This window comes from Pelophylax lessonae (assembly GCF_965119305.1).
Source record: "Pelophylax lessonae genome assembly, chromosome: 8".
Lineage (NCBI taxonomy): Eukaryota > Metazoa > Chordata > Amphibia > Anura > Ranidae > Pelophylax > Pelophylax lessonae.
Genome location: NC_138775.1, coordinates 161,359,358 through 161,385,897, shown reverse-complemented (window position 1 = coordinate 161,385,897; position 26,540 = coordinate 161,359,358). Strand labels below are relative to the sequence as shown.

General features: G+C 43.9%; 1 protein-coding gene across 1 annotated transcript in view; it reads right to left on the bottom strand.

Moving 5' to 3' along the window:
• LOC309562209 (uncharacterized protein) overlaps positions 1-2,737 on the bottom strand; it is a 127,522-nt gene extending 124,785 nt beyond the window's left edge. Inside the window, exon 1 of the mRNA XM_082266328.1 lies at positions 2,728-2,737. Within this exon, the coding sequence (XP_082122454.1) occupies positions 2,728-2,733 (6 nt within the window). The 5' untranslated portion in view covers positions 2,734-2,737. The remainder of the gene's footprint in view (positions 1-2,727) is intronic.
• Positions 2,738-26,540: the final 23,803 nt, after the last annotated feature.

Here is a 26,540-nt window from a genome sequence, read left to right as displayed (position 1 = left end):
TGATGGGGGGGGGCTGAGGACTATAATGTGAAGGGGGAACGATGTGCAGGGGGACTGACAACACTGATGTAATAAAAAGGATAGTAATGTGGGGGATCTGAGACTAGGTTCACATTGTCGCGCAACGTGTGTAGTCAGCCCATTTATTTCAGTGGGCTGCCTTATAAGCAGAAACGCAGAAAAACCTTCATGAATTTTTATTCAATACCCCTGCTATAGAGTTACATGTGTGGGCATATGGGCTAGGTGCAAGATTGTGTGTTCACTGATTACTGCACAAAGTCCAAGTTGGGCAATGGCAATATATTGTAGAAAAGTTCAGCAAGTACAAACAGGCCCAGCGGGTAGCACACTTGCCTAATGTCACTTACAACTGTGACGGTGATGGAGCAGCAGAATGATGAATGTAAGATGCCGACAGCTTCTGCCATGAAGAAAGGAATCCTGCCTAGCCGGTCCACACCGAAAAGGGTAGTCAGCTGTAAGCAGGGCTGCTAAAAAATTGCGGGGCTCCGGTAGAGACTACCTGACAGAGCCCCCCAGGGCCACCCCCCCCAAGAAAATATTAAAGCTATATTTCGATACAAATACAATACAATCATTATTAGTAGACACAAATACAACATAACTGACAGAATTCCTTCTAAATCTAAAAGAGGAAACTGAGTTGATAAATAAATCTCAGTGTGTGCATGGGGTGTTGAGGTCATGCACATGGGTGCTGTGGTCTGTACAGTGTGAATCAGTGGTTCATTTATGTGGCTTGAGCCACCTGGAGCTGTACGAACACAACTGCAGGTCCCAATTTGAAAGGTGTGGGGATGCAGGTGTAAACCCGAACACAGACACTGTGGGGCCACTCACCAGCACACCTGTCAAATTAGGGCCTGCGGCTGTGTTCATACAGGCGCTGCATCCCCATAAAATGACAGGTGGCTCCAGCCCAAATCCCTCCTTTACACAGCCAGAGTACCTGTATGAATGAGCCCCTAATTATATTTTTCTAACCTAAAACACAGATCTCTCTAGCAATGTGCTGTCACTACTAAGAGGGATTCCAACTTCATCTGGTCCTCTCTGGTTTCTTGGGCTCCAGTCATTTGGTCAAACTGCGATGATGTAACTCACACGCGTGAGCGCGGGTGTCATGGACACAGCACAGCTCTCTCAGCTCAGGTATGTCATCCATTGAGAGCGCAGTGCACATGCGACGGTGCTATCATCGGCTGCTACGTTTAAGAGATATTCACTGTACCTACATGTCAGCCCTATTATAGGCTTACCTGTAGATACAAGATAAAAAAATTGAGTTTACGCTTGCCAGATCAGTTAGTTTATGGTTAAATAGAAGGAGTCGATACATGAATGCAGAGAGAACTGACAGTGTAGGGGAGAAGAAGCAAAGTTGCATAGGTCAGGAAGCAGTCTGGGGAAGAGGAGTGGGAAGCCCAGCTACATAAAGCACACTAAAGCCCCGTACACACGCAGCGATTGTTGGCTGACCGATCGGCCGTCTTTTGTCCAGTGTTGTTGTTTCGGTTGAAATGTGCTCTAGACTGCAAACGGATTTTGTCGGCCAACAACAACCAACTGCAGAAGTGATGTCATGTTCTGGTCTACTTTTCGTGTGTTTTTTCTTCACTGAGCATGCCCAGTCTTGATCATCTGATTTTTGTCAGCCGAAATCTGTACTGACTTAGGAACAATCGGCCATTCTGCTGACGGCCAACAAAAATTTTATAGCCTGCACACCAGATTTTGTTCAGCCGAAAAGTCGCAGTCGGTTGTCGGAAGCATCATACTAACAAGCCGATAATCGGCCGATCGGGCGACGGACGAAAATTCACGGCCAACAATCGGTACGTGTGTACGGGCCTTAAGGCCCTGTTCCCACCTGAGCGTTTTTCAGCTTATAAAACGCTCATCTGTGAAAATCCAAAACGCCCAACAATCAAAATCCCATTCAATTCAATGGCCCCTGTTCACATCTGAGCGTTTTGTCCCCTGAAGCAAAAACGCCTGTAGCTGAAAAAAGTACAGGAGTTTCTTTTTGGGCTGATTACCAGCTTTTGTTAGATGTCAATGCCTGCCTCCAAAAACACCTGAAAAAAATGCCTGAAAAACGCCTGAAAAAAACGCCCGAAAAAAATACGCTCAGGTGTAAATGGAGCCCAAACTGCACTGGGACAAGATAACAGGCAGTTATGGAACCGGTGTAACCGTAAATTCCTCACCTCATGGGAATGCAGCTGATCAGCTGTGACTGTGTCAGGAAGACAGAACAAAGGGGGAGAGAGATGAAAAAAATATACAGGCTGGGACAAGGAGAATTGGAAGAACTGCAAGGAAAGGAACAAGGTTACAGAGAGAACAAAATCAGGAGCAGGGCTAACAGAGTCAGGGCTGGGAGGGGGGGCGAGATCAGCTTTCAGGTGCTGGAAGATTTCTGTAAATGTCATTCATCACTAATCCCCCTCCCTGTGTGGGCCCCCCTGTTTGCTTGGGCCCTGGTGGTCCCCCCCCCCCCCCCCTATCAGAGGCCCTGGCTGTGAGTGAGCAGAGAACAGCTCTGTAAGAATCGAGGCCATGCTGTTTTAAGGGGTGAATCAAAAATCACAATTTTTTTAACGATTAATCGTGCAGCTCTACTCTGGGTTTAAGCCTTAGTACAACTATCATCTTTGGCAGACTGGTTCTGAAAAGGAAGCATATTGCAGATTAACTTACCTGCATGATGACTAACTTTCCTTTTAGGTATTTGTTCAAACTTCCCGAGATGTTTTACATTGCAAGACGCTGCAACAAAGTGAAAGTGAAAGTCACCCACAGAAAGCACAGAGCATGGCTTAAAAGGAAGTAGTTGTCTTCCTGGCGTTTCTTCCTTCAAATAAAAGCAGATATTTTTTTTTAGAATTTTAGGCCTTATGCACACTGGATGCTATCAAAACGTCAGTAGAAAACTTTTGGCCCCCTCACTCTCGTCCCCTCTAACTTCCTCTTTAGTAATGAATACAGACAAAACCGCAGGTCTGAAATAGCAATTTACAGGAAAAGAGATGCAGAAAGAGAAATATGTCTTGCTAAGCTGAAAGAAAAGTTTAATTTTTTGTATTACGTTTCAAGGGCGATTCAACTCAAGGGGTGCATTCGATTTGAAGAAGTAGTGTTAGTCCAGACTGCATTTTCTAAGGGCGTGGCAGACCATTTTTATTTAAAGGCATAACGAAAGGGGGTTCCACCATTACTGTATATCTGTTAAGTTCAGCCTCCTGGCTTACTCACATGCCATATGGCTGCTTCAGGCCTCACGTCTAGGCCTAAGGTCTGATCCTCAGACCAACACAAGTATCCTTTGTCAAGCTCCCTTGTAACTTCCTTGGGATCAGCTTTATACTGTGCTGTTGCAGACTACATCTGCCTCCTGCAGACCTGTAAGCTCTGGCTGCCAACTGTGGCCCCTCTCTCTCCCATCATCACCTCCTGACTCCCATACACAGACCTCTTGTCTGTCGGTTGGAGTTCTTCTGACTCCTGGGTCAGCTCTTATGTCTGCCCGGGTGCAGCTGTCCAACTGGGAGCCCTGATTGCTAACCCTGGGAATAATATGAACCCAGCCCACAGGTGTGCAATCAGCAGGCCTGTCTTAACCAAAACCAGGGGTAGATTGCTAACACACACAGTGACCCGGGGTCGCCTCTCTACAATATGCACTTGTGACGTAGCTGTGGATATACAGTGCCTTGCGAAAGTATTCGGCCCCCTTGAACTTTGCGACCTTTTGCCACATTTCAGGCTTCAAACATAAAGATGTAAAACTGTAATTTTTTGTGAAGAATCAACAACAAGTGGGACACAATCATGAAGTGGAACGAAATTTTTTGGATATTTCAAACTTTTTTAACAAATAAAAAACTGAAAAATTGGGCGTGCAAAATTATTCAGCCCCCTTAAGTTAATACTTTGTAGCGCCACCTTTTGCTGCAATTACAGCTGTAAGTCGCTTGGGGTATGTCTCTATCAGTTTTGCACATCGAGAGACTGAAATTTTTGCCCATTCCTCCTTGCAAAACAGCTCGAGCTCAGTGAGGTTGGATGGAGAGCGTTTGTTGAACAGCAGTTTTCAGTTCTTTCCACAGATTCTCGATTGGATTCAGGTCTGGACTTTGACTTGGCCATTCTAACACCTGGATATGTTTATTTGTGAACCATTCCATTGTAGATTTTGCTTTATGTTTTGGATCATTGTCTTGTTGGAAGACAAATCTCCGTCCCAGTCTCAGGTCTTTTGCAGACTCCATCAGGTTTTCTTCCAGAATGGTCCTGTATTTGGCTCCATCCATTTTCCCATCAATTTTAACCATCTTCCCTATCCCTGCTGAAGAAAAGCAGGCCCAAACCATGATGCTGCCACCACCATGTTTGACAGTGGGGATGGTGTGTTCAGGGTGATGAGCTGTGTTGCTTTTACGCCAAACATAACGTTTTGCATTGTTGCCAAAAAGTTCAATTTTGGTTTCATCTGGCCAGAGCACCTTCTTCCACATGTTTGGTGTGTCTCCCAGGTGGCTTGTGGCAAACTTTAAATAACACTTTTTATGGATATCTTTAAGAAATGGCTTTCTTCTTGCCACTCTTCCATAAAGGCCAGATTTGTGCAGTATACGACTGATTGTTGTCCTGTGGACAGAGTCTCCCACCTCAGCTGTAGATCTCTGCAGTTCATCCAGAGTGATCATGAGCCTCTTGGCTGCATCTCTGATCAGTCTTCTCCTTGTATGAGCTGAAAGTTTAGAGGGACGGCCAGGTCTTCGTAGATTTGCAGTGGTCTGATACTCCTTCTATTTCAATATTATTATGGGGATCGGTCCGGAGTCGGCCCTTTGGATCAAGCCTACGTCTCAGGCGCCACTGGACGAATTGTCAGGGAGACTACTCTGTATCTTGGTGGCCTGCTCTGAAACCGCTCCGATGACGTCTTGAATCCAGGCTCAAGAACCAACCAAACTGTTGGAGCTCCACTTCAGGACCAGGTGAGATCTTTGCCTTTTGGTTTGGGATAATAGTCAGTCAGGACCTCTTGACGATATTCGTGGGAAGGGGAGCCTGATCACCTCCCGAGGAAACCCCAAGAAAGAGGATGATAGAGCATCCTGGGTGGACCTCAGCCAGTTAGTTTGAATGAAAGAAAAGTGTGAATGGTGTGTATGAGACGTTGCCTGGCAACAAAGCGATAGTGGACCCTGTGTAGACGCAGTTCTCAATCGGGCGGCCGCATTGAGTCGTTGATAAGGGGAAGCGATTGATGTGAATTACCTTTTTGTGTTGAGAATCTTAGACCCCTTACCAGATTCTCAAAACCTTACCCTACCCTCTGTGTGCAAGGCACTGTATATCCACAGTTACGTCACAAGTGCATATTGTAGAGAGGCGACCCCGGGTCACTGTGTGTGTTAGCAATCTACCCCTGGTTTTGGTTAAGACAGGCCTGCTGATTGCACACCTGTGGGCTGGGTTCATATTATTCCCAGGGTTAGCAATCAGGGCTCCCAGTTGGACAGCTGCACCCGGGCAGACATAAGAGCTGACCCAGGAGTCAGGAGAACTCCAACCGACAGACACGAGGTCTGTGTATGGGAGTCAGGAGGTGATGGTGGGAGAGAGAGAGGCCGCAGTTGGCAGCCAGAGCTTACAGGACTTACACCAGATGGGGGGGGGGTGAACTGTTACGAAAATTAGGGGAGAATATGCAGGACATAGGGAAATGGGTCCATGAGAAACTCCCAATAAGTCTGACAAACCCTGTCCACCCCTTTAGGCCAGGAGATGCAGTGTGGGTGAAAGAGTGGAACACAACCACCCTAGGGCAAAAATGGAGAGGTCCTTATACTGTCCTACTTTCAACCCCCACAGCCATTACGGTGGCAGAGGTGACCCCCTGGATACACCACTCCAGGGTAAAGCGAGCTCTTATCCATACAGACTCCTGGCTGAGCACAGTAGACCCTCAAGACCCTTTAAGGCTAAGATTGACCAGAGAAATCAGAGGGAAGAACTCCAGCTCTGCTCACACACACCTGGAAGATGTTGGGTCAACGCATGGTGGAAGAATAGGACATTTGAGATCTACAGCCCTGCTCCCAACACATACCTGGAAGCTGTTGGGTCAACGCACGGTGGAAGAATTGGACATCTCAGATCTACAGCTCTGCTCCAGTCACACCAGGAAACTGACGCATAGCCGAAGCTGGGAAAATACACTGAAAATATGTTTTTTAGAAATGCCTTAGTTAGCTTTCTGGTAACCATAGTGATAATACTGGCCAGGCCCATGGGGGGGAGGGTAGATCTTGTGACCCATGTATCAAAACTACTAAGGTAGGTGCCATAACCACCAAAATTATGTTGTGGCATTCGTATTACAAATGTGAATGCATAGTAACTGAAACCTGTGTGCATAATGAAACCACCTATTCAATGTGTACTGCAGGGGACCAGGTAACCTGTTATAACCCCACTTTTTCACCCACCAACACGTGGTTAGCCGTTCAGAGGTTTGGACCCACAGGCAAGCTGATAAACCGTATTCTGATAATCCCAATACAGCTTAATGATAGAATGAGGAGGCTAGCTCATGTACCCGTACAGACCTGGGATGGGTTCAACGCTGGTGGTTGGTTTGGGGATTGGTTCCCAGATGCAAGTGGGCTAAAAGCCATCTAGGGAATAGAGGCTGTTTGCAAATTCCTTTCTTGTCTAATTCCCCTTGTGACCAGGGCGATTGAGGCCACTGTAGAGAGGAAGGCAGCGGCCCATGTAATGGCCATGTGGAAGTATCAACCATTAGCTCCCCGGGATGAACTAGAACAACCATAACTCCTTCCTGCACCCTAGGATTTTACACTCTGAATTTAGTGCTACCGCAGTAGCGTGCCCGTCAGTCGGAAGCCTCCCCGCCAGGCACCAATGTGCAGATCCCAGTGCATCTGCGCACAGACCCGCCGCCTACTCCCAACTGCGCATGGGGGCCGCAACCGTGGCACTGCTGGAAGCCTCTCATCGGAGAGAGAGGGTTTAGATGGGAACAATGTGATGCTCTAAGGTTGCCAAGACAATGCGTTTCGGAGGCGGAGCCTCCTTTTTCAGGTCCTGCCCACACTACTCCTCAACCTCCTTTTATTTGTTGATGACCACACCAGTACAAATCAACTTAAAGGGGCCAAACCCAGAGTTATTCAATCCCTTATGGGAGAGGGGAATAAGGGGCTAAAAGCAACCTAATTGACAGAATCAACTTTCCTAATATAATTCACAAAGTTAATTCTTATACGAAACTTGTTAAAACATTTTAAAACATTATTAAAAGTATTATAAAAGATATACTTTATATATATAAATAAAATAAGAAATAAAAAATATAAAAGGGTGAATCTCAAATGAATTCTAACTGGAGAATATACAACAACAGTTGTGGTCAGATAAGCGTGCTAACCTCTAGTTCGTCATTCAGCCCCCCTGGGGACATGGAGCCGAGCGTAAATATCCAGAAGGTCTCTTGCCTACATAACCGTGAGAACCTTTCCCCCTCAGGGAGGGACATGGGTATGGCCTCAATGCCAAACAGTTCCAGGCCTTCCGTGTTACCCCCATGTACCTTACAAAAATGGCGGGGCACACTGTGTTTATCCTTTTTCTGCTCTATATAGCGACAGTGTTCTCCGAACCTAGTCCCTAATGCCCGGACTGTCCTCCCTATATAGTGTAGACCACATGGGCACTTCAGGCTGTACACCACAAACTGAGTACTGCAGCAAATGAATTGTTGAATTTTGAAGGGCCGTTCATCTTTCAAGACAAAACTTTGTTTCCTATGCTCCATTAAGTAACAGGCCTTACATCTGTTCAACTTACACTTATACGATCCTGACATGTTTAAGAACATGGGAATGTTTTTCTCTATTTGTTTTTGGGTCTGTACTCTTTACATTATTGGCTCGTCTGAAGACAATTATAGGCCTCTTGGGGCCAATGCTTCTGAACAGCCCTCTTAATGGCCCAGTGCTGAGCAAGCTGTGGAGAGTTTGTTTGATCAGCAGATGAACTGGTGATATATTACAATTTTGTATATATCGTTTTATTTTGGCATCAGCTGAAAAGCCCTCTAACATGGCGGATGGTTGTTCTGACCTTTGTAGAACTACAGAAGCCAGCTAGCGGTGCTGTGCACTTTTAGCCCCCTCACTCTCGTCCCCTCTAACTTCCCCTTTTAGTAATTAATACAGACATGTGAGACAAATTCGCAGGTCTGAAATAGCAATTTACAGGAAAAGAGATGCAGAAAGAGAAGTACGTCTTGCTAAGCTGAAAGAAAAGTTAAATTTTTTGTATATGCACTTGTGACGTAACTGTGGATATATAAGTGATGTATACTCCTATTTTGGGAGCTTAGGCATGAGTCAGGCTAAGCCAACTTCGCTAGCGAATGAATGAATAAAAAGCTTGTTTCCTGTAGAGCTTGAGTCCAAGAAATTAATTTGGGTTTCAATTACCTAATTTCCCCTCTACAGTAGTTTTTCAGCTTTTTTTTTTAGCTTTTTTCAGCTGTAGCATTTTTTAATTTTTTTCTTTTAGCAAAACTATATTCCTACAAAATGTTATGGCTCAACATTTTTGAAAAAGGCAGAATAGCTGCGTTTTTTGGCCTTTTTAATATTTTTTTTAGAGTTAGAGCCTTTTTACAGCTGAAAAACGCTTCTTAAACACACTAGTTCTGAGTTTCTTTCCAACCAGAAAACACCCCTGACAAAAACTGCTGAGAACAGCCTATGTGTGCATGTACGTATAGGATAACATGCTGGAGAGTTTACTGGCTGTAGAAAAAAATGTCTGACGTCAAAAACAGCAGCTGTAAAAACATCCAGTGTGCATAAGGCCTTAGCATACGCAGTTGCATTTTCTTGCCATGTATAATTATCATAGACCATTATGTCTGTTGCCTTTTTGGCCACATGCACAGAGAACATTTTGCAATCTCTTCTAAAAGCCTTTTCTCCTGGCAGTAGCATTTTGGCAGAAAAACACCAAATGCTTGTAAAAGTATGGAACGCGTTAAGGTGGGTTTACAGGCGTCAAGCACTTGGCGTTAAATCATTTCACTGGCCAGAATAATAATTTATTCTGGCCATTGAAACAAATTAACTTTCAAGCTCTAAACGCGCCTAGTGTTCATACGTGTTTAGACTTGATGTGTAGAGAGTTTTAATTCTGCCAAAACGCCCCTTATTCTGGACGCACTGGCAGTGGATTTTTTCTGCCTCTAAAAGCCCCTGCTACTAAATGCTACTTAAAGCCTATTTGTTAATGGACACATAGGCTAACATGCAAGGGAGCTTAGAGAAAGGGAAAAAAGATGCCTGACGCCCCTAGGAGCGCTGCAAAAACGGCCTAAAGCTGATCTCCAGCTTTTATTGAAGTTTAACCACTTAAGGACCAAGCCTATTTCTGACACATGTTGTTTACAAGTTAAAATCAGAACCCCCAAACATTATATATATATATATATATATATATATATATATATATACAGTGGGTACGGAAAGTATTCAGACCCCCTTAAATTTTTCACTCTTTGTTATATTGCAGCCATTTGCTAAAATCATTTAAGTTCATTCTTCTTCCTCATGAATGTACACATAGCACCCCATACTGACAGAAAAACACAGAATTGTTGACATTATTGCAGATTTATTAAAAAAGAAAAACTGAAATATCACATGGTCCTAAGTATTCAGACCCTTTGCTGTGACACTCATATATTTAACTCAGGTGCTTTCCATTTCTTCTGATCATCCTTGAGATGGTTCTACACCTTCATTTGAGTCCAGCTGTGTTTGATTATACTGATTGGACTTGATTAGGAAAGCCACACACCTGTCTATATAAGACCTTCCAGATCACAATGCATGTCAGAGCAAATGAGAATCATGAGGTCAAAGGAACTGCCTGAAGAGCTCAGAGACAGAATTGTGGCAAGGCACAGATCTGGCCAAGGTTACAAAAAGATTTCTGCTGCACTTAAGGTTCCTAAGAGCAAAGTGGCCTCCATAATCCTCAAATGGAAGACGTTTGGGACGACCAGAACCCTTCCTAGAGCTGGCCGTCCGGCCAAACTGAGCTATCAGGGGAGAAGAGCCTTGGTGAGAGAGGTAACAAAGAACCCAAAGATCACTGTGGCTGAGCTCCAGAGATGCAGTCAGGAGATGGGAGAAAGTTGTAGAAAGTCAACCATCACTGCAGCCCTCCACCAGTCGGGGCTTTATGGCAGAGTGGCCCGACGGAAGCCTCTCCTCAGTGTAAGACACATGAAAGCCCGCATGGAGTTTGCTAAAAAACACCTGAAGGACTCCAAGATGGTGAGAAATAAGATTCTCTGGTCTGATGAGACCAAAATAGAACTTTTTGGCCTTAATTCTAAGCGGTATGTGTGGAGAAAACAAGGCACTGCTCATCACCTGTCCAATACAGTCCCAACACTGAAGCATGGTGGTGGCAGCATCATGCTGTGGGGGTGTTTTTCAGCTGCAGGGACAGGACGACTGGTTGCAATCGAGGGAAAGATGAATGCGGCCAAGTACAGGGATATCCTGGACAAAAACCTTCTCCAGAGTGCTCTGGACCTCAGACTGGGCGAAGGTTTACCTTCCAACAAGACAATGACCCTAAGCACACAGCTAAAATAACGAAGGAGTGGCTTCACAACAACTCCGTGACTGTTCTTGAATGGCCCAGCCAGAGCCCTGACTTAAACCCAATTGAGCATCTCTGGAGAGACCTAAAATAGGCTGTCCACCAACGTTTACCATCCAACCTGACAGAACTGGAGAGGATCTGCAAGGAGGAATGGCAGAGGATCCCCAAATCCAGGTGTGAAAGACTTGTTGCATCTTTCCCAAAAAGACTCCTGGCTGTATTAGATCAAAAGGGGGCTTCTACTAAATACTGAGCAAAGGGTCTGAATACTTAGAACCATGTGATATTTCAGTTTTTCTTTTTTAATAAATCTGCAACAATGTCAACAATTCTGTGTTTTTCTGTCAGTATGGGGTGCTATGTGTACATTCATGAGGAAGAAGAATGAACTTAAATGATTTTAGCAAATGGCTGCAATATAACAAAGAGTGGAAAATTTAAGGGGGTCTGAATACTTTCAGTACCCACTGTATATTATATATACACACATACACATATACACACACACACACACTTTTTTTTTTTTTTTTTAGCAAAGACTCTGGACAATTAAGTGGCACAGTGGATTGGACTTTGTGTACTACCGCTGCAGTAGGGCACTCACTCATTGGAATATTTTTAAATCACTGTAGTAGTGATTTAAAATTATTGCAGCAGTGAGTGGCGTTCTACTGCAGCAGTAGTCCACTGGCACTGACTCCAATCCACTGTCTATGTCTATTGTTTTTTCTATCACTTTTGCACTGACTGCAGCGCAGTGCAGTCAGTGCAAAATTGTTAAAAAAAATAGATAGACACAAGCTAGACAGTGATTTGGACAGACTCAGTGGACTGGTGGACAGACACTACACTATAGACTAGCTACACTTTCAAATCAATACTCCCAGTTAAGTAAAACAATATTATAGTCTGAAAGCATAACATTTCAGCATGTTCACTAGTTAAACGGCTTCTTTTCTTTTCATAAATTGCTGCAACTTCACTAAAAACACGCTCACTTGGTACTGAGGAAGGAGAAGCAGAAAGGTATCTTCTAGCATGAGAAGCAAGTATTTTGTAGCGTGCCTCATTTTCTCTCCACCACTGAAGAGGATCACTTCTTCCGTCAACTACTGGTTCCTTCAAATAGAGATGAAGTTCATCATCCAGGCTCATTATTGCCTATTCTGAAGAATCCTCTGTATGAGGCCCCAATAAAACACTGAACATTGCATCTATTTGATCACGATGAAGTTTTTCTTCTGTCCGTTGTCTTTTGTGACATTTTTTTCCTGCATCCTGCTCTTCCACATCAGAAACCTTCTCTTCTTGTCCTTGACTTTTTTTTTTTTTTTACTGTTCTTTTCGTCAGGAGGAACCTCCTGCACCTTCTGTTGAATATCTTAGAATATCAGCTATTGCTTTGCCTTGGCCAATACATCATCAGAAGAGAAAGGATGGTTCTTGTATTGCGGATCCAAAAGACATGAAAGCACAACAGTTTTATTCTCCTCATGCTTCTCAAACCTTTTGGCGAGGCTGTCCCTCATGGCCTGCTTACATGCTTTGATGCCACGTGTGTTGTGTTCTTCATTCTGTTGAAGAAGCATCTTCAGGACTCTCACACATGGGATCACAGAGGAAACAGATGAGTCATAAGGACTCACCTCCAGTGTCACTTCCTCAATGGGTACAAGCGTCACTATAATGTTGCCTACTACAGTATGTCCCACTGATCTGCAGTAGGGCAAGAATGTCCTCCAAGTCCATATTCACCAGAATTTATAGTGAGAGTGAGTAGGAGTTGGAAAGAGACACCTGTTTGGAGTGCTGCACTTTTGCTGGAAGCTGCCAGATAGCCAGACTGGGACTGTGCTAGCCCTGGGCACTCTATCTTTCTGGGATCAGGTAGCTCCAAGTCTCTCTCCATCGCTCCAGGAGATTCCGTTAGTTTGACACACCTATCCACCGTGGATTCCTTGAAGATTGTGTCGTACAAGACCTGTGGCTTGGGCTCTCTGTGCAAACGCAGGGGAGCATCTGTGGAATGTCACGGAGGAATGTAGGAGCCATAAGCATTTGAATCTGAGATAACCCAAGTTGATTTGCCGGTGTGGGTGGAAGGGAGGGAGATATATCCACGCGTATAAGAATTATCATCTAGTAAGATGCTTGATCATTTTTGGTTTCCTTCACGTGGTGAATCAGAGTTAAGGATCACCTCCACCACATTAAGCATCAAAATATTGGGGAGTTTATTTCACCTTATCTTTATCCGTAGGAAACCCTACAGGTGGTGGGATTCACTTGTATTTTTCTTTGGAACACAATGGAATATCACTGCTTCACATTGGATGCACAATTCAATTTGCGTTTATGCACTTTGGACTTATATGGACTTATTTATGGACACTATTTGTGTTTAAGTTCAATTTATTTAAAATTTTGGATCACGATATTTGTTTATTGATGCACATAATTTGTTGTATTAATATGTAAAGAAGGCGCTGGTATTGGTGGGTTTCTTATTATCAAGTATGTGTCTTCTTGTATTTGCTGCAGTTATTTTAGATGTGTTTGTATTTGCTGCAGCTTTTTTAGATGTGCAACATTAATGTGAAAATTATATGTGACACCTATTTTGTGGTTGCGTGATCAATGTATTTTGATAGTATACCTCTGTGAGTGTGGCAGGTATAAAAAAACTTTGACAATTTATGACAAAATTCAAATAATAAAATAAACTCACACAGAAAAAAAACAGTGCTCTAGGTGACTGAATATACCATCTAAATGGCTCAAGGATGGCCAATGTATAACAAAAGTTTTGGCACCCTGCAGAATTTATAGCATGCACTGCCCCCTTTGCAAGGCTGAGACCTGCCAGTTTCATGGATTGTTCTCAATCATCATCTGGGAAGACCAGGTGATGTCAATCTCAAAGGTTTTAAATGCCCAGACTCATCTGACCTTGCCCCAACAATCAGCACCATGGGATCTTCTAAGCAGTTGCCTAGAAAACTGAAACTGAAAATAGTTGACGCTCACAAAGCTGGAGAAGGCTATAAGAAAATAGCAAAGCGTTTTCAGATGTCAATATCCTCTGTTCGGAATGTAATTAAGAAATGGCAGTCATCAGGAACAGTGGAAGTTAAAGCAAGATCTGGAAGACCAAGAAAAATATCAGACAGAACAGCTCGCAGGATTGTGAGAAAAACAATTCAAAACCCACGTTTGACTGCACGATCCCTCCAGAAAGATCTGGCAGACACTGGAATTGTGGTACACTATTCCATTATAAAGAGATACTTGTACAAATATGGTCTTCATGGAAGAGTCATCAGAAGAAAACCTCTTCTATGCCCTCACCACAAAAATCAGCGTTTGAACTTTGCAAATGAACATATACACAAGCCTGATGCATTTTGGAAACAAGTTCTGTGGACCGATGAGGTTAAAATTGAACTTTTTGGCCGGAATGAGCAAAGGTACGTTTGGAGAAAAAGGGGCACAGAATTTTATGAAAAGAACCTCTTTCCAACTGTTAAGCATGGGGGTGGATCAATCATGCTTTTTGGTTGTATTGCAGCCAGTGGCACAGGGAACATCTCACGAGTAGAAGGAAAAATGGATTCAATAAAATTTCAGCAAATTTTGGATGGTAACTTGATGCCATCTGTAAAAAAGCTGAAGTTAAAGAGAGGATGGCTTCTACAAATGGATAATGATCCTAAACACACCTCAAAATCCACGGGGGATTACATCAAGAGGCGTAAACTGAAGGTTTTGCCATGGCCTTCACAATCTCCTGACCTCAACATAATTGAAAATGGATAGACCTTAAAAGAGCAGTGCGTGACAGACAGTCCATAAATCTCATAGAAATGGAAGACTTTTGTAAGGAAGAATGGGCAAAGATACCTTAAACAAGAATTGAAAGACCCTTGGCTGGCTACAAAAAGGGTTTACAAGCTGTGATACTTGCCAAAGGGGGCAGTACAAGATATTAACTCTGCAGGGTGCCCAAACTTTTGCAGATGCCATTTTTTTGTTTTCTGCTATTTTGAAAGTGTAAATGATGGAAGTAAAATCTAACTTTTGTTGACATATTATAAGAATGTCTGATCTGTAATTTGATGCCTTTTGGAGATTTTTCCATCTTTCCTTGGCTTCTTTATGCACATTAATACAAATTTTTACCTGGGGTGCCCAAACTTTTGATCACCACTGTATGCATTAATAATCCAAGCAATATAATAAAATCGAAATATGCACTGTTATAACGATATTTTGTGTGATGTACCCCTCTGCACTAATCTGCTAAGAAATGGGCAGCCCTTGTAGCGTGGCAGCGGTCGGCGTGCGTTCCAAGCAATATGCGGAAGTGACGTCGCTGGCTCTCAATGTTTCCAGGTGTGTAGACCACAATGCATTTCGCTGTCTAGTGTCCTCAGGAAGTCTACACCCTCCTAGTCCGGCTGCTTCATATGCGGCTAGCTCATCTCCCATTGGCTAGATTGCTAATTGCTTAATTAACCATTTGTGTCTCGATCTCAAACTACTTCCTTTACTATCAATACGGGGCAATGTCTTGCTATATGTAGTGACAGCAGCCGCCGCACAGTTTAATGCCAAATACTTCTATATAAAAAAGGCATGTAAGTGAAAAAAATCCTTAGTAAAAACTGAACACCAATTTAGGTATACTTCAAATTTCTGAGTGTATGCTGTATTTGCTGCAAAACCTCACTCGTTTTGCTGTACAGTTTAATGCCAAATAACGCTGTATAAAAATCGCATGTAAGTGAAAAAAATACTTAGTAAAAACTGAACACTGATTTAGGTATACTTCAAATTCCTGGGTGTATGCGGTATATTTAGCTGCAAAACCTCACTCGTTTTGCTGTATTGTTATAATCCATCGGTATTTATTTATTTTTTTCATTAAAATTAGTACTTAAAACAAGAAAGCGGGGACTCCGGCTTGCGCATGTGTTATATCTGGGTATATGCCGTCTGGTATACTATCCCTTCCCCTCAAACTCTACCTAGGGATTGTACATGAATGTGTTATTGGGTGATGTATACCAGACCTGTATACCCCAAACATGCACAGACGCCGGTTGGTGACTTATAAGCACTCATTGCCTAACAGATAGCGCCATCATTTACAAAGGCAGATATAAAATAATTGCAATAAAAGGCATGAATATATACCTCAAAAATCAAAGTAATAATACTGTTTTGCAAAATATATGACAATATTAAATCATAAAAGAATGTAATGACATACAATCAAAGACTATGGTTATGCAACTTTCTCATCTAGCACCATCTAGTGGTTGTAACTGGTAATGTTTAGAAAACAGGAAAAAGGAAACTTTTTGCAAATAGACTCTGTGTCAGGATCCGGACTGGTAGCAGGAGCGGTGCAGGGAGTGGATCCGCTGTGTCAGTGAGGGAATGGCGTGGACCGTACCGGAGGATCGGTTCTAAGTAGTTACTGGTTTTCACCAGAGCCCGCCGCAAAGCGGGATGGTCTTGCTGCGGCGGTAACTACCAGGTCGTGTCCTCCGGTAGCGGCTCAACCTAACTGACTGCTGAGATAGGCGTAGTACAAAAGGGACAGGCAGAGGCATAGTCAGATGTAGCAAAGGTCAGGGCAGGCAGCACAGGTTCAGAGGCGGTAATCGTTAGCAAAGGGTTCGGCAACAGGCAAGGGATTACACAAATAACGCTTTCACTAGGGCACTAAGGCAACAAAGTTCCGGCAAGGGCAGGAAGGTGCAGGTCACTTATATAGGAAACAGTAAGGGAGGTTTGGGCCAGGCACCAATTACTGGTGCACTGGCCCTTTAAATTTCGAACAGCCGGCGCGCACGCGCCCTATGGTGCAGGGACGCGCGCGCGGGGAACCACGAGAGCGGGGAGCGGAGGAGAGAGCCAGAGCAGGCACAGATGAGTGGACCTGGGGCACGTGACGCGTGCGGGGACCCCTCGCAGCGCGGACCGCATCCCCGACGGAGGCAGGTACCGAGTGTCCCCGGTCAGAGAGTCTGACCGGGGTACTCTGCAGGGACGAACGCCGCGAGCGCTCCGGTCCAGGAGCAGGGACCGGAGCGCTCAGCGTTACACTCTGGTTCTTCATTGAGGTATGGTACTATTTTCTATTATCTCCAGGTCCTTGTTTTATAACAATCTATTGTGTCATTTTTTATGCAATAAAGGACTATCATATATATATATATGTTTGTTTAATCTAAATAGAAATGTTGGCCTGATGTATATTTTATTGAAGATATATGTGATGTCCTCAAAAGATATATTCTATCTATAATCATAGTGTGTGGTAAACCATTCACTGTATTTTCTTTCATATTTCGGATTGGGGGTATATTGTATGTATTTACCTTCATTTTCAAGGCTAGGGAATGGCCTCTAGATAATTCTCTTTACCCTCATATCTGGGGATCAGTCTCAAATGTATAGGGTCTATTACCATGTTTCTTTTGGAGGGAGGATTGTATTCAGCTATATTGCCTATGATCACTATTGTGTAGTGTAATATTGTATTTTTCTTCCCTTTCAGGGTGAAGGTATTTTTTTCTTCATTTTCAGGGTAAAGGACTGGCTTCATCGCAAACCATCTCATCATCAAGGCTGGGGTCCGTTATTATGGTAAGTAGCTGTTAGTCTATATGGGACATCTTGGATGTATAGGGCCTACCAATCTGTTGCTCTTATATTTGTCTAGAAATCATTTAGGAAACAATTTAGATCAATGTCTGCATTGAGTCCTTGAGGCTTTAGTGTTTTTAATCTATGGATCCATTGCGTTTCGTTTTGTGAAATCTTCTTTCACATGTCTGTGCCTCTCCAATGCTTGTGGACTCTTGTCAATCCCGCTGAACCACAATAAAGAACGGTCCTGATTGTGGCACAGCCTGAAGTGGTTGGAAAGGTTATGTTGTTTGAACCCTTTACGTATGTTTTCTATATGTTCCCCAATTCTGATGGCTAAAGTGCGTGTGGTTCGTCCTATATACTTCAAGCCACATGGACAAGTGCACATATATGTGACAAATTTTGTCCCGCATGTTATAAATTCTTTTATTTCAAATTCTTTTTGATCAGATGAAAAAAATTCCAGTTCCTTTCTTTTCTTATGCTTACTGGTTTTACATGCTTTGCACCTCCCACATCTGTAGAAACCGTTTCTCTCCAAGAATGTTTTGGGCCTTTTGGGTGGATCAGGAAAATTTTTTGAAATCATGTTCCGTAAACCTGGAGCCCTCTTGTAGATGAACCTCGTTCTATTCGGAAGAAGTTCTCTTAGTGTGTCGTCTCTCAAGAGTATTTGCCAATTCCTTCTTATGCATTTCTCCACCTCTCTATACTGGGAGTTAAAACCAGTGATAAATGCCATGTCAAATTTGATATCTTCTTTTCTTTTGGTGATTAGAAGTTCTTTTCTTTGTATCTGGAATACCTTTCTTTGGAAATTTCTGAGTTACGTTTCCTTGTATCCTTTTTCTTTGAAAGGCCAATCAGTTTTTCCGTCTGGGCGAGATAGTCGTTATCATTTGTGCAATTCCTTTTAATACGCACAAACTGCCCTTTCGGGATGGCTTCGATCCATGCTGGGTGGTGGCAGCTTTTCTTCGAAATATAGCCATTGCTGCCAACACTTTTGAAGAATGTCCTGGTGTCCAAGGTGTTATTGGATTTGTAGATTTCTAAATCAAGAAATTAAGAAATTCAATCACATCCTTATTCATTGTAAATTTGATCTGGTAGTTCTTTAGGTTTATCCGCTGGAAAAAGTTATTTAGGGATTCTTGTGACCCGTCCTACACAACCAAAATATCGTTGAATCTTCTATAGTATTTCAGTTGATGTGGTCTTTTCGCATATACTTCTTCCTCACATTTTGCTAGAAAGATATTAGCCACACTAGGGGCATACCGAGCCCCCATGGCAACTCCCTTGGTTTGATTGTAAATTTCTCCATTATACTAAAAATAATGGTTAGACATAGCCATGTCAAGGCCTTCTAGATAAAATTATATTTGTGGAGAGCATAGATTAGTAGATCTTCCCAGCAGATTTTCTAGATTTTTATGAATTTTCAGAATTTGATATATGACTGGTGTACGTGGGGCTTTGATGTTTAGGTATTTGCTCTCCTTTTTTTTTTTAAGAATCCTTTTGATGTGCCTTTTTTGATCCACTTGATCATTTTGCCTATTAGTTTATTTGTTGGGTCTCTTGGTAGTTTCTTAAATACCTAAACATCAAAGCCCCACGTACACCGGTCATATATCAAATTCCAAAAATTCATAAAAATCTAGAAAATCCGCCGGGAAGACCAATCATTAGTGGCATTGGCTCACTATATGCCAGAATTGGGGAATACCTAGACGTATTCCTACAACCAATAGCAGCAAAGTGGGAAATCGTTCCTGAAAGACACCAAGGATACTATAAAATCACTGGAAAGTATCGAGATTAATGACAATACAATACTAGCATCAATAGATGTAGAATCCTTGTACACAAACATAAGACAAAAAGATGCAATGGAGGCAGTTAGATGGACCCTGAATAGATCTACTAATCTATGCTCTCCACAAATAGGCTATCAGTTCCGACAAGCCAGCAGTCAAACGTTGGGCAAGAGGGTTATCCGGCATCATCATTTTTTTCCGTTCCAACATTTGGGCCACAGAAGCCTGCCTTTTTCCAGAACAACGTGACGAAGGCATGATGGAAGGTGAAGTGGAGGACAATTGTGAGGAGAGAGGAGAAGGAGAAGAGGCTGGACGGTGAGAGCCTGGAGTGTGGCTTTGTGGGTTCTGACGGTGTTGCTCCCACTGGGCTCGGTGATGGGAGTTCCGGTGCCTTCTTAAGGCGGTTGTCCCTAGGTGAGTGTTGGGATTACCACAAATTATGCGTTGACTACAAAGGCTGCAGATGGCAACACTGTTGTCAGCAACGGACACATTGAAAAAAGTCCACACTGCGGAGCCATGTGCCGGCGTCCTGGGAGCGCCAGATGTGACTTTACATGGTTGATGGCTTGCTCTTGATATATTTGCAGTCTGCTTTGTACCTCTTGTGCAATGCAAGTTCTGCCTGCCTCTCCTCCCTATCTGCCGGTCCGTCTCTCCCTCTGAACTCCCCTCCTCTTCCTCTCTTGTGACCACCCACGTGACGTCCATAGACACGTCATCATCCACGTCACCTTCCCCACCACTAACATTCGAGATCTCAGAGTAGGCAGCAACAGCGGGGACCAACCTCCTTGGGCTGATCTGGGTACTGTCGTCAGACTGCTGAGTGGCGGCTGTTGCTACCTCCTCTTCCTGATCCGATGCCAAGAATAGCTGCACATCGCAAATGTCTTGTGATGGATCGGAAAATAATTCCAGTGACTCAAGCGGAGGGTATGTGGTGGTGGTGGTGTTTGTGGTGGTGTCTTTGGGGTTGCACACAACAGAGAGTGAAGAGTGTGCAGATAGAGAGGATGAGGAGGGTGCAGAAGAGGAAGGCTGAGTGAGCCACTCAACCAAGTCTGGTGCGTCCTTTGACGTAATCGAACGCACTTTCTGAAACTTCACACTTTGGCTCCAGCCTACTGCCCCTGCCCTACCCCTACCACCCCTGCGTAAGTGTCTGCCTCTTCCTCTGCCTGTCATGTTTTTAAATTACCCTGTGACAAAAGTCTCTAGAGAATCGCAGTATATCTGGAAAAAGGTATATAACACCCCGCTTCAATCTGAGGTATTGGGGGGGCCACAGGTTTATCACACCAGTTCTACAAATAATTGGCCAGTAACTGTTGTCACTGTGTGTAGCAGAGTTAACACAGCAAAAGAGGCCAAATTTTTTCAGGACTAAAATACACTCTTAGAAAAGTATACTGTTAAATAACACCCCACTTCAATATGTGGTATTGGGGGTCCACTGGTCTATCACACCAGTTGTTCAAAAAATTGGCCAGGGAGTTTGGCACTGTGTGTAGCAGAGTTAACACAGCAAAAGGGGCAATATTGTTGCAGGACACAAATACACTTGTAAAAGTATACTCAGATAACACCCCACTTCAATATGTGGTATGGGGGGGCCATTGGTCTATCACACCAGTTATAATACATTAAAAGTGCTTTTGTCACTGTTTGTAGTATTGCTGCAGCAACGCTCAGTCACCACACCAGTCACAATGCTGCACAGTACACAATACAAATCCACTATAATATGCTTTCTATATTACAAAGTATATTATACCGTGGATTACACTCCTATATAGTGCACTGCACACCTATACCAAATAAATAGCTGCCCTTGAAATGACTTTTGTGGACATTAACAGAGCGATTTGTGTCACTGCTGATCTCTGTCCCTGGAGCACACTGGATACCTGTCCCTAAACTGAAAAACTGCACACCTATACCAAATAAATAGCTGCCCTTGAATGACTTTTGTGGACATTAACAGAGCGATTTGTATCACTGCTGATCTCTGTCCCTGGAACACACTGGATACCTGTCCCTAAACTGAAAAACTGCACACCTATAACAAATATATAGCAGCCCTTAACATGACTTTTGTAGACATTAACAGATCGATTTGTGTCACTGCCGATCTCGATCTTTCCCTGATGAACACAGCATACCTGTCCCTTAAATAAAAAGAAAGTGTAGTAGACATATACCAAATACCAGCCCTCAAAAGGACTTTTGTGGATCTTAACAGAGCTATTTGTGTCTGGCAATCTGTCCCTGATGCGCACAGCCAACCTCTCCCTATGCTGACAAAAAGCAGAATGTGAAATGGCTGCCAGCTCTGGTCTATTTATAAGGTAGGGGGCATGTCCATGTGCTGAAATGTTTCAATTGGCTGTCCCGTTCCACCTGACGGCTGTGTCATGGGTCAAAGTTCTCCCCAATGTAAACTAATATGGCCGCCGCGAACATCGGCAAAAGTCCGCCTTTTCGCAAATTTGCGAACAAGCAAAATTTGCCGCGAACCAACCGTCGGGCGAACCGCAAGGCCATCTCTACCCTCCAGCTGTCTCTTCCAAGAAAAAGGAAGAGGTCTCTCACTCCAATAGCAGTAAATACTAAACGAGAGGTAGAAGGGGGGGGGGGCGCAGGGATCCCGGATATATGCAGCCACGCTACCTGCTTACCTTACTGCTGTAAAGTAACAGCATAAACTCCGGCACCACAATGGGTCTGTGCTCTAGGGTCCTCCCGCTTGCTCCACACTGCTCAAGGGGATGTCTTCTGTGGTTGGCGTATGTCTTTATCCTGGTGGCGGTGAGTACTCCAAGTAGAGGATTCACAGGTAGATATACAGGAGAAGAAGGGACTCCAATAGTGTGATAACGTTTTAAAAAAATAAATTTATTAAAGCAAAGGTTAAAACTCACATTTGGTAAAGATGCACAGCGGCAACTTTTCCGATACTATCAGCTGCCCTATGCGTGTCATCACCGTCACGTGACTTCATCAGGGATTGCTGATAGGTAGAAGGAGTCTCATTTAAATAGACAAAGCCGCGGGAACCTATGCGGCGGTGATTCAGATTAATATAACAGATTGGATAGTAGCACCTGAGGCAGTGATGATGCGGTGAAATAGTGAACAAGGAACGAAAACATAGACACAGTGTGTTAGTGTGTGCACAAAGTAGCTGTAGTGAAAGTGTTACTACATAAATGTGATAGTGCTAAACAAAACTGACAGAGCAAACCTGGTGAAATACTGACAAGTAGAAAAAATAAATAAATACTAATACATACTGGTACAAGAAGACAAATGTAAATAAAAAACGAAGATCCGGTGTACAGCAGCAAAATACAGTAAAGAGAATGCACAGCGATAAGTGCAGACAGATAAATCTGAATAGTGAACAAAGAGTCATAAATATGACTATCACTATTCAGATTTATCCATCTGCACTTATAGTTATATAATTGCAATAAGGTCAACAGAGGTATCTGCAGATAGTAGCTGTAGGCACTGTCATGCAAACAACAAACTGTAGGTTGCAATATATACTTACAGTGCAGCATTGCGGCAGTATATTACTCAGCAATGGCACAGCACTTCAGCAGCATATTACTCGGCAATGGCACAGCATTTCAGCAGCATATTACTTGGCAATGGCACATCATTTCAGCAGCATATTACTCGGCAATGGCACAGCATTTCAGCAGCATATTACTCGGCAATGGCACAGCATTTCAGCAGCATATTACTTGGCAATGGAATAGCATTTCAGCAGCATATTACTCGGCAATGGCACAGCATTTCAGCAGTATATTACTTGGCAATGGCACAGCATTTCAGCAGCATAATACTCAGGAATGGCACAGCATGGCAGCAGCATAATACTTGGCAATGGCACAGCATTTCAGCAGTATATTACTCGGCAATGGCACAGCATTTCAGCAGCATAATACTCAGGAATGGCACAGCATGGCAGCAGCATAATACTTGGCAATGGCACAGCATTGCAGCAGCATAATACTCTGCAATGGCACAGCATTTCAGCAGCATAATACTCAGGAATGGCACAGCATTTCAGCAGCATAATACTCAGGAATGGCACAGCATGGCAGCAGCATAATACTCATCAATGGCACAGCATGGCAGCAGCATAATACTCAGTGACACAGTATTAATAGTAATATGCTGTGCCTGGCTTAAACTACATTAACCCCCATGTAAAGCGAAAATCAGCCAGCACAAGATCCTGAATATAATAAGAGATCGTTCAAACAGTAAACATAGGTATAGCGCTAATCAAAAAATAGGATAAAGTAAGTGCCCATATCCAAAAGGAGAAACCAGAAGAGTGTCCATTTGTTGAGGAGATCCTCTATGAGTGATAAAAGGACCGTCACCAGCACCCAATCACATAGCCTCTTACCGAATCGCATTGACCCTCATCACAAAGGTCAATATAGGCAGCAAATCCTATGCGGAGCAAATATGGCCTTAAGATCCTCCTAGAATTCACCCTGGGATTCCTCTATCACGCTCCCAGTGGTGTCATTGAATCATGTAGGGAAAAGTAGGACACCTCTCATAGTGCAGTATTGTCAAATAGATTTATTATAAAAAATAGCAACTTACAGTTAAAAATATTTTCAACAGCACATCATCCACTTCTGAGAAGTCATTTTATAACCACGAGTGCTGGTTTCCAACCAACAAGATGGCCGCCGCCTGTGTATATGTCACACGCCGTTTCTATGTCAAACGCCTCTCTATGCGTTTTGTCACTAGATGACCTCGTCAGGGGTGTAGCCAAACATTGGTGACAGCCATTACATATACACTAGAGGATGGGCGGAACAAAGAATTGCGTTCCGGAAGCAGAAAATGGTTTCCCATGCGCTCCAGCTACCGGATATAATCTCTGCAAAGGATACAGCGACGTGCATACAGGCACGAAAGGCCATAAATACCATATCTATTTCAATCAACACAGATATATCTATCCGAACACCTTTTTTTAAAACAAAAATAATAATAGATGACACTAAGGAAAGACCACCAAGTCTTACAGCAATCTTAACACTTGATGATACATGAAATTACTGTATAAATTATCAGACCAGGAACCGGCGCCATCTTGTGGTCAAAAACCATACCGCTTTATAAGTATAAATAAAAGTAAGTATAACATATAAATCGAGGATACACCAAAAATAGACTAATACATAATTTAAAAATGGAATAAATGACATACACATAGAAGAGGATAGAAAGAATAAATACAAGGCAGAGCTAATATAGATTAAAAAGAATTTTCTCTTACGTCCTCTGACAGTCGCCGCCCACTCATACAATCTGCACGTCTGGGTATTGGCCTTCTCCATAGGAGTAAGCTAGGCAGAAGATTTTGTTAGAATATTCACAAAACTTTGTATAGACACACCTACAGGGGGCTGTCCCTATGGTCCATACCCCCAGCTAGCTTCATTCCCGATTCAGTTTGCTGCTGCCTAGCTTAGGAGTAGGCTGGCTTTTCCCTGGCTGGGGCTGCGGTCTCAGCCTTTTTCTGCTTTTTATTTTTTCTCTCTAGAACAGTATTTTTTCTTTTAAAAGATAGCTTTTTATTTGCTCTCATTTGTTCCTGCGCTTAGTTAGTCGGACTTCGGAAGACTACAGCGTTTGTGGAGCTGGGAATAGCACTGGTTATTCTAGAGCCTTACGGAATTCCAGCCTGCCATCAAGTGTTAGCAGGTTATGGTACGCCCAGGCCTCGCAAACGACTATGTCCCTGTCTCAAGGGTTGAGCCTGCGAAGTCACTATCTTTGCCGGAATGTCTCAGCCGCGGTACGCCCGCGAGTTGCTAGCGTCCCCTTCGGCTGACGGCACCACCACTCAGAGTGGGAGGCTTCCTGTCACAGAGTGGTACCCATGTTTTTGCTGGACCGGTGAGTACCATGCTACCCCTCTGTCTCTGACCATGTCTGTCGGGGTGTGTATGTGGGCCCTCTGTTTTATGGGGACGGCAGCTCGGTATGGGTTCTGTGATGTCCCCCTCATGTCTGCAGGTGCGGTCCTTGTGTGTCCCTTCCCGGTTCCCTGCGGGGTTGCTGTGGCGGTTCTACCACAATATGGGGGGTTGCGGGGGTCTCCTATGTCCCTGAGGTGCTTGTGCAACTATTTGGAGTACAGTACATGGTGTGTGGGGGCCGCAATCGGCACGAAACTGTGCGGCCACCATTTTAGGTGTGGGCAGGCTGTTTGGCCTCATAGTGAGGGCAGCAGCCATTTTCTGCTATGCTGTTGGCGCCGATCGGGCGCCATCTTTAGTGTGGGCAAAATGTCCTTCCAAGCGCTTTTCCCATAGACTTGTATTGGCAACCATTTTTTTGTGGCTCAGGGCTGTTTCTGCCTCTAGGGGCTTGAGGTCACTTCCTCTTTCTTCTTCTGCAGATTGATTCAGCAGCGTGGCAAGTATAGCACACTGTGGGGGGCTTCTATTGTGTTTCCTGGCCTGCATTCCTGCTAGCATTCATTTTCTGTAGCACAGGACTTGCTCTCCATTTGCGGTGCATTTGCGGTGGGGATCGCGGGAATCGCCGATTTAAAGGGCCAGCGTCATTTAAAATTGAGATTGCTATTATGGAGTCCCAGGATAGCATAGTCTCACTTACTGCTGTGCTTGCGACTTTTGCGTCCAAAGTGGATTTGTTGATGTCTGACCGGGCTTCTAAGAAAAGGCCTATGCCCTCTCAGTCTTCTGATTCAGAGCCAGATTTGGTTGCCATGGACAGCGTACCCCCTGAGGGGTCTCTGTCCTCTCAGTCGGATGTGGAGGAGGAGGATTCCCCCTCCGGATCAGCATGGGCCCGCGCTGCGGTGTCTGCGCTTATTAGCTCTGTTAAAGACACTTTAAATTTGGATGATGAGCCCCACCTGTCGGGTAAGCGGTCTTCCTTTAGGACCCGCAAAGCCCAAAAATCAGGTCAGGTTTTTCTTTTTCCCGCAGAGTTTCATGAAGAGAGTTTTCACGTGAATGAACAATGGCGCCATTTAAAACGTGATTTTTGTGGTGGCAAAGAGATTTCAGTACCGTTATCCCTTTGCGGATCTGGTGGATTCTCACTGGACTGCGGCTTCTAAGGTGGACCATACTGTGTCCAGGTTAAATAAGGCCACTCTAATGCCCGCGGAGGATTCTCCGGTTTAAAGACCCGGCGGATGGGCGGGTGGAAACTCTTTCCCGCCACATCTATCTGGTAGCGGGTTCCTTGCTGAAACCCGTGTTCGCTTCAGTAATGGTCTCT